Below are 9,650 nucleotides of genomic sequence, written 5' to 3'. Positions count from 1 at the left end.
GCTGAAATATCTCCATTACAGAATAGAATTATATTGAAATATCTTCATTACAGAATACAAATTCTACAGATGAGATTATTTTTTTAAAGAAAAGAAATAATCATTCTGTACCTTATCCACCTCCGACACAATACAGAATTATACTGTAATATGACTTTGAAATAATGCAAAAATATGTGCATTAAGAATCCTGTGTTATCGATACCATAGTTTCCATAAAAATATATTGTGTGCATTTTCACTGTGATTTTCCTTAACTGCTTGCCTCACATGGTTCGAGCGCCTCTGCATGACGGTTATCCTGCTGAACTGCGTGACATTGGGCATGTACCGGCCGTGCGCAGACGAAGTGTGCGAGTCGAGCCGCTGCCGAATCCTGCAACATACGGATGACCTCATCTTCGGCTTCTTTGCTTTCGAGATGCTGGTCAAGATCACGGCCATGGGAGCCTTCGGCAGGAACGCCTACCTCGCAGAAACTTGGAACAGGCTGGACTTCTTCATCGTCATCGCAGGGTGAGTACCGCTTCTTTATTCTCAGCAAGGCGATACTAAAATCAAAGCCTAACTTCATTCATTTATTAATCCCATGTCTGAGATCTCTGATTCAAGAAAGTATAACATTTTGTTTGTTTTGAACCTTAATGATAATTTCAAAAATAATTTGAGCATTTTATCAAAAACACCTTTTAGTAAACTCTACTTCTAACTGAAAAATATTAGAGCCCTTATACAAGGCATCTCAAATCATACCTTGATCATCGATAATAATAAAAAAAATGCCAAGATGAAATATTAGAAGCAACAATGAAAACGATTGTTTTCGCTTCGTGAACTACATTGATGTAAAATATGCTTCGAATATTCTTAAATTAATTTTTAAAATAAGGAAAAAAATTATGATAAAAAATTGCTACACGATTGAAAAGATAAGTATTTGAATTTTAAAATTATATAAAAATAATTTTTGTATTGGATTATTTATTGAAATCACCATGAAAAATGTCGTTCGATTTTTGATTAACTAAAATTTCAATTATTTTTTAAAAGATTTCTCCGAGATTCACACTTTGATTTTCCAAAGCATATATTACCAAATTGGGAATTTTAAGTTAAAAGGTTTGGCCTCCAGAGCGCCAACTCACACATGTTCTTCCTTATTATTAGTAGATACAGAGATGTATAAATTTTGGGAAAATAGGCTATAATATTTTAATTGACCTGTGATAAAGTGCATCAGATAACATAGATGTTCTCTTATGTATTCACATAAAAAAATTTCTATACAGTCAATATATAACATGCAAACAAATAAATACATTTTTTCAACGGACAAATTCTTTTGCATGCTAGAATTTCTTGTTTTTGAAACAGGTTGTGTTTTCTCACACTCCTTGCGTGTTGTTGAAGCGCAAATTTCTAAATCGTTCTGTTATGCATTTCTAAAATGCCTTCAAAATGGAACTTTCTCGTTTAGAAATGACAACGCAATCGTTTCGTGGCATATAAAGCATTTTCACCACCTTTGACTGAGATTGAAGTCTTTTTTGGATTGCATATCGATCTCTCTGCTTCAGATTATCTTGCTAAAATAAAGCTGCTTTAAATAAAAGTCAAATTTTAATAAAAAAAAACTATCATAAATATAATTATAGCAGTAAGAATAGTAATTCAATTCTTCCATTTATGAGTTAAGTGAACTGGAAAAATGCTTTACTAGGATAAAATAGTTTTTTCCCTCTTATGTCAAGAACGTGAGAAACAAAATTTTGATGCAAATAAGACGTCTGAAGTATCGTATTTGATTTCGCCCTCTGGTCACACTTGGCATATGGCATTTCCCAAAAAATGGAAAATACGTTGAATATCTTGTCTTTACGAGACACAATACTGGTGCCCGGAGTAATTAACAATTTTCTTCCTTGCATCTCGCGATGCTACTCGATGAACATAAAGAACCAACTAAAGCGTATGCAAATAAATACTTTTCTTGGCCGTTTCTTTATTTTTTACTACATAATTTTAAAAAATATGTAGTCAAATATGTGCAGGTAGCAAAAACATTAGACTTTGTGTTATAGCCACCATATAATTATTGCTTACATAATTAAATTATTAAACACAGCCATGAGCTGATATATCTAACATTAAATTGAATTTTTAATCGATAATTTAAAAAAGTGTGCAGTCAAACATGTGCAGGTAGCAAAAACATTAGACTTTGTGTTATAGCCACCATATAATTATTGTTTACATAATTAAATTATTAAACACAGCCATGAGCTGATATATCTAACATTAAATTAAATTTTTAATCGATAATTTAAAAAAGTGTGCAGTCAAACATGTGCAGGTAGCAAAAACATTAGACTTTGTGTTATATCCAGCATATAATTATTGTTTACATAATTAAATTATTAAACACAGCCATGAGTTGATATATTTAACGTTAAATTGATTTTTTTCATATTTATATTATAATTTATAGTTTAAAATAAACCATTCTGTATTTATAAAAGTATATTGTTCACTGACATTTGTTCGTTTCGAGCTCTTTAAGCATTTGTGGGGGTTTTTTCCCCTGCTTTCCTTTTTGCGCACTTAATCACTTTCCAATGAAAAGTTTTTAACGAAACTCCATGAGGTTAAGAGAGTTCATTTGTTCACAACAACAAACTACAACTGTCATCATTTATGGAATTTCACCAATTTATACTTCTCTAAACGCTTATAAAAAATTTATAAAATTTACCCACAGATAGAAATTTTATTTTAGAAACATCTGTATTGTATTGTTATGAAAATAAAAAGTCAAACCATAAAAAGCACATATAGAAGTTGCCACCTATTCTTTTATAAACGATCTTGTTGTCTTCTATAAATTATTTTTATTTTTCTAAATGACAGCGAAAACTACATTACGTCAAGTTTCATTTATGGCGTATTCCCTAAATGGCCGTTCTTTGTTATAGTTTGTACTGACACAAAATAATGTTGTCAGCCTAAGAAATTATTGTTTAACGTAGTATGTGATTTTATACGATAGTTTGACAGGAATTTTGGAAGACATCTCCACCATTTGAAGATATTTTTTTCTGTATTTATATCGAAAAAAGTGATAAATAGATTCTTACTAGTAAATAGATTCTTTTACGGTTTCCCTAAATACATAATTATCAAGAAATGTAACTGAAAAAACTAAAACTAAAAATATGAAGCCATTACATCCATTTTCTGAATAGGAGAATCTGACTGGTTTAAAAAAATAAATATGAGTAGGAAATAAATTAAATATATTTTCAACCAATAATCTAAACAATAAATATCTTTTAAATTTCATTTTATATAAGAAATATATGAAAAAAGGCTTTCACGTGCTTTAATAATCTGCTTGTATAAAATAATTCAATTTATATAATATCTATTTCTTCAGAAGGCCTGCACTTAGATTATGGAAATTAGAAAGGAAATTGCTAGCATTTGATTTTTTTTTAAATGTATACAGGGTATCTCAAAAACCTTGATCGCGGCTTTTATTCCTTAAATATTGATCACATACATATATTGTAAATTTCAAAGTTGCGTAAACAAAGGTTCAAAACGTTATGAAATCGATTAAAATTTTCAAGGGATTAAACTTTAAAACATACAAAATTTAAATTTTTATACGGGCCCCGTACAAAAATATTCCCAATGAGTAAAATGTGCCCCATTCTCTAATAGAGTCTAGTACAAAATTTCAGAATTTTATCTTGAAAACTCGCAAAGATATATTAAAACAAAGTTGGTGAAGGGTCCATCACAAATTAAAATACAAATGTTTACAGCTGTGCAGATGACGCGACACAGGAATGCATCATAAGGAAATAAAATATGCTTTATATCTTTAGTTTTTAATTCAAATTTTAAAATCTATGCTTCCTGAAAAATACTTTAAAATTTTGTATCATAAATTACAGAATATAACTTAAAACTAGTCAATGAATTTGTAAAAAACTCATGTAATCTTTTCTTTATGTAATCTCTCCTTTAAGTTATTATTTCTACAATTGTATTTTACGACACAAAGCTGTGTCTACTATGAGGCCTTTCTTCTAATATGCTGGTCGATTTAATTTCGCATTTCAATAGATTTTTAACAGAATTTAATAAATTAAATATTTTTATTTCATTTATTTTGTGAATATGTATCTTGATATATAATTATCCTTTGTGACTTCAGACTGGCCAGCATCCACGTTTGTACACAGTAAAATTCAAACAGATGTTCGACATTATAAATAAATAGACAAAGTAAATGTAATGAAACATATTAAAAACTGAAAAATTATATTTGACAAAATATTGATATTATCCCACTGTTTTAACAATCGAAGAATTTGCATTTTTTACAAGCTTATTTACCATTTAGGAAAATAAAGTTTTAAATCGACTTATTTGTAGTTCTCTCTCAGCCCAGCTGCTACAAGCATGATTGAAAACAGCCTCTGAAATATTCTATTTAAAAGCTCACTTAGGATTAATAATTAGTGATTATTATCAATATCAATCACTATCATTAGTAATAACTAGTCGTCTTTGGTAACAATATCTAACGGAATATTGATTATTTTTATATCAATAACATTGTTTAGCTAAAAGTTCATGGCCATAATTTCGTCAAAATTGTCAGATATTAAATCCATGTAATTTTAATTGCTAATGATTTCCGTTCCAGGACAATATTCTGTATTGTTGAAGATTAGGAAAAAAAATTAAATTACTAAAATTCGGGATAATTCTATATGATAATTAAATTTGTATCATTAAAAAAACATTTTTTTTAGGTTTTCAAAAGGTGTAATGTTTATTTTTGTGCAATAATATTTCCGGAAGTTATCGAGAAAAGAAGCTTCACAACTCAGCTTATTTTTTAATTAAGTAAAACCCAAAAAAAATTTTAAAAAGCACCCAGGCAATACATTTCCACCCTCCAAGATATATATGTATCAAAATTGGTAATTGTACAACAAACGATCAGACCTACAGAGAGCCAGACCATTTGTCAGCACACATTGATACACATCTCATACATTCTAGAAATATCCGATTGATCACATGACAGTAGCATATATATATGACAGGCAAATGCGTCTATTTGCTTTGCTTAAAAACAAAGTCACAAATATATTTAAAAAATGTATTGCTTCTTACGAGTGCATGGAACTTTATATGGCACTCTATGAAAATTATTCGCAGTTGTTTTGTTCCTCTATAGAAATTCTCGTTCTATGGAAGAGGCGTTATAAAGAGGTTGTTGAATAAGAAATGCATTAGTTTTTATTCATTATTTTTCATAAGTAATAAAAAATGAAAATGAACTATACAAAATTTCATATTTACCAAAAATCTAAAAAGAAGCTTTAAAGAATAAAATTTCAGATAGAAATAAAAACAAAAAAAAACTGTTGATTTAAAACAGCTTTAAATTAAGACATACATCCAAAGAATATGAACACCATATCAGTACGAATCAGTTAAATTTCAGAGAATTTTTTTTTATTTAATTCAAAAATTGGTGATTTATGTGAAAACTCATTTTTTTATTCATAATGATATACAGTTCCTGGTGTATTCAACTACTATTAGTTCTAGGGAAATTAGGTAGCTGCCTATGGCCGTGAATAAACTCGATAAAAACAGATTTATTAACGTAATAACGAAATAAATGAATTTATAAAAAGCGCAAATTTTATGAATTATAAACTATTAAGAATTCGACAAGTTACTTTTAACAAAATGTTACCATTATAAAAACTATTTCATTACGTCTATTACAGTATGTGTAAACACTAAGTGTCAGCTTAAATAATAGTGCATGCACACAGTTTGGTGGCTCATAAAAATAAGTAAAATCATATACATTCTGTAAAGGTACTAAAATTAACTAAAATAAATCATTAACATAATACGATGTGAAACAGAAAACTGAATTTTCACTTTATTAAAAGAGAACCTCATATTGTACACTGCCTAAGGCTTAGAATATCTAATTGTGTCACTGCCTGCAATAGTTATTCTTAACTAAAAGAAATCGCAGTTTAAGAATCTCCGAGCAGATATAACTTAGGAGTCATATAAGAATAAATAATTAAAAAAGAAAACATTGCATTATAATAGAACAATGATGATAATAACAACATAACAATGATGATAATAACATCTACTAGCTTTGATAATGCCGAAATACATGAAAAAAAGCAGTTTTCGTCAGATTATTTTAACTTAACGCATGGTTTTATTATAAAATTGCAGAGGAGCGCTCTCGCGCAAAATTTATCTGCCCGAATGGCTCTTAAATTACTGAAGGTAGATAACTCTCCTCTAGCGTAGCGCGGTTTTTTTTTTTTTTTTTTGAATCATTAATCAAAGGTAGGAACTCGTCAGGATCCGGCAGTTTGATTCATTGCTTGTGAAAGCTCCAGAGAATGGCTCCGCTCTCGGGCGAAATTTCGAATAAGCAAATCCGCATTCATGTTAAGCAAGAATGGTTCAGTTCGGTAACGCACAAAATGTAAAAATCTGATTTAGCTTCTATTGATTATATTTGATAGATTATCCGGTTTTGTAGATACTCTGTCATTGAGAGCAAGGTTCATAAATATGAGTGATGGGCAGATGACGAGGCCGACATCCATCTCATCAAAGAGATGGCAGCGAAATGGTGATAAGAAGCTTAATCTGCGAATGGAAGGATCATTGATTCGACATTCGATTCCATGGAATATGTTTCGTGCATGGCGAATATGAAATTGATAGCGGTTTTAATAGTTTTTATATTTAAACCAAGGATTGGTCAATGTAGCTAACATAAAAGTTTAAATTAGCTCTTCTTTGTAAGAGTAGACTATTTCACAAGTGGATTTGGGGGGGGGGGGATTACTTGAATAAGTCTAGAAAATCACCAGAAACCAACACAAACCAGACTGAGAAATTCGTTGCTAAAACGCATATTGGCATACCAGATTTTAAATATTTGTGCTAAAGAGTCCACGGAAAATTTAGTTTAGTTATATTAACGTTCTATTTTAAAGCAACACTAGGGCTACCTTTGCAACGTACCGTGTAATTTTGAGCCGCGATCAGATGACGAGACCTGAGCTGGCACACTTCTCTTCAAAGCGGGAAGACATTTAGCCCAATACATCAGATTTAACAAGCACGAGGCTCCCAGATTCACGGTGGTTCTTTGGTAGAATTGAGCCTGAACCCGAAGTCCCTCATATAGAGGAGTAAAGCCCGCCAAATTCTTCCTCCGATTCAAGTTTTTCAATTATGACTTTCATTAACTCATGGCTCTTTTGGTCAAATCAAATGTCTTGAGTCAATTTTCCTCATGGTGATGGGATATGAAAGTGTGGGAGTGAGTTATTAGTTCATGTGTTACCATTGTCATTTGACGACACCTCATATGTATTAAAATCATCCATAATAACCTTCATCTAGTTCCAAAAGGAAATTAGTTCCAAAGGAATTAATTTATTTGATAGGTTCAACTCACTTTATAAATTTTCACATCGAACAAGCCCGATAGCTTTCAGCCCGTAACTAGATGTGTTACAAAAGTTTGAAAATTGATAATTTTAAAGAAAATTTTAACTGCTATTTTTTTTTTTTTTAATTTGGCACATTGTGAATTCGAAGATACTTTGAAGCTATCTGGTAAATATTCTGAAGATCAATGAATATTAACCAAAGTTTATTAGAAAATGTTCTTCTCATTTTTAAAAACTGTATTAAATAAATTTTCCTCGAAATTAATAATAATAATAATCTTCAATTACAATAAAGAGTTGTGTGTGTCTGTGCCCATTGGCGCTCTGGAGGTCAGAACGTGTGGCCTACAACTAACAAATTTGGAACACGTATAACTTGGAGGGTGGGAATATGCACTTCGGAGCAATTTTTTGAAGTTTTAATTAGAATTTTAATTAATTGAAAATTTATCTGAATTTTAGTGTTTTTTCCACGATAACTGTCAAAAATACTACCGAATAATTTTGCCTCATTTTAAAATTTAAAATTTTTTCTTTTTAATAATATCAAATACTCGTGCAAATTTTTGTAATTTTTAAAAATTATTTTTGTCTGATTTCCAGTTACATTGTTGTCCTAAAATTACATTAAGATTACATTGTTGTCCTAAAATTCAAACCGTTTTCATTTTTTTCATCAAATATTTAATCACGTGATTCTCTTCCACCGTTGCAAGCTAAGGAAGATTTTGTTTAATTTCTGTGTAGTTTACAACACAAATAAAAAGAAAGTAACGTTTAAAATATCACGAAATTTAGCTGATAGTTGAATCGGATATTTATATTTTTAAAAGATTTATGATGTTATGGGACTGCCTTCATTAGAAAGGTTCAATAGAGCTAAAATAAAATAATTAAAATAACATGATTTTAATATCAAAAAATTTAGTCATATTATGGACAAGAAGCTATATCTAAATAATTTAACAGAAAACAAATATAGCCAATATACTTGGCGAACCAGCTGGCCGCATGAAGCGGTTAGTATTTAATGACGAATAATTTATTTTAATTTCAATAACCAAAAATTCTTTTGAAGTTTTTGATAATTTTAATTTAACGATTTGGCATCCTATCATACCACTAGCCTCTCATAAATGCTACATAACAATCTCTTAGAAAATAAGATGGAAAATCTGATAATCATCAAAAGAAGACGACGGAACCTCATTCGGCAGCTTACTCTCAACATTTCTATACCAACTAAAAGACGATAGTTTTAAAATTAATTAAAGAACATATGCTAATATGCACACCAATACAACCAAGATTCAAATTCAAGATTGGGCTGTAATGGCCTGGTAGTAAGGTCTCGGTTTCGGAACCGGAGGTCTCCAGGTTCGAAATCCGATTCACAAAAGAACTATAGTATAAGAGGGTATGGTGTACATGAAATCCGTCGGGGCCAAACGTCCTCCCGCTGGTGTGGTTGTGGGAAGAGGGGTTTGGTAGTTCAGGTGTCGTTTTCGTCATTTGAGCGCGATTCAAAATTACGAGGTCCGTTCCAAAATAGCCCTGGTGCTGCTTTAAAAACGGGACTTTAGTTTGACTAAACTAAGCTTCAACTCAAGGTTCTAGGGTCTTTTATATGCATTATCAATAATGAGAAATAGTGTGAATATAATAAAAACGATTGTGTTGAATTCTGTACTTTTTTCCCTACTTCTAATTATTTGTATCTTCATTCGAGTGTTATGAAGGTAGGAAATGCTGCCAGAGCTGACAAACTATGATTCACTTATGTTTTCTAATTTATTAAAATAGACCCGTTTGCTATCATATAATTCTTACGTCAGACTCGACAACTTGTCAGACGCAGACATTTCCTTCAAATCTGCCTTTATATCATGAAAAAATAAACTTTTATTCTGAGAGTGCGGATTATCGCTACAATCTGGACACCATGGCAATGATCCAACGAGGTGTCGGAACTCAGATGGTAATACTTCCTTACGCCACTTCATTACTCCTTGTCGCACATGCTTCGCAGGAAAAAACCGGGGATCAAGATAAGCTTTTCTTCGTAAATTATAATTTAGATTAGAGATGAAAGAAGTGAGAGTTTTCAAGAGTCCT

General features: G+C 30.7%; 1 protein-coding gene across 3 annotated transcripts in view; it reads left to right on the top strand.

Annotated features, from left to right (window-relative positions):
- The first annotated feature begins 275 nt into the window (after positions 1-275).
- The window catches only part of LOC129968689 (voltage-dependent T-type calcium channel subunit alpha-1G-like), a 126,041-nt gene continuing 116,666 nt past the window's right edge, over positions 276-9,650 (top strand). For all 3 annotated transcript variants that reach the window (XM_056082836.1, XM_056082835.1, XM_056082834.1), the window contains exon 1: positions 276-516. In XM_056082836.1, coding sequence (XP_055938811.1) covers positions 290-516 — 227 coding nt within the window. In that variant the 5' untranslated portion in view covers positions 276-289. The remainder of the gene's footprint in view (positions 517-9,650) is intronic.

This window comes from Argiope bruennichi, chromosome 5 (assembly GCF_947563725.1).
Source record: "Argiope bruennichi chromosome 5, qqArgBrue1.1, whole genome shotgun sequence".
NCBI lineage: Eukaryota > Metazoa > Arthropoda > Arachnida > Araneae > Araneidae > Argiope > Argiope bruennichi.
This window is presented reverse-complemented; position numbering and strand designations above follow the sequence as displayed.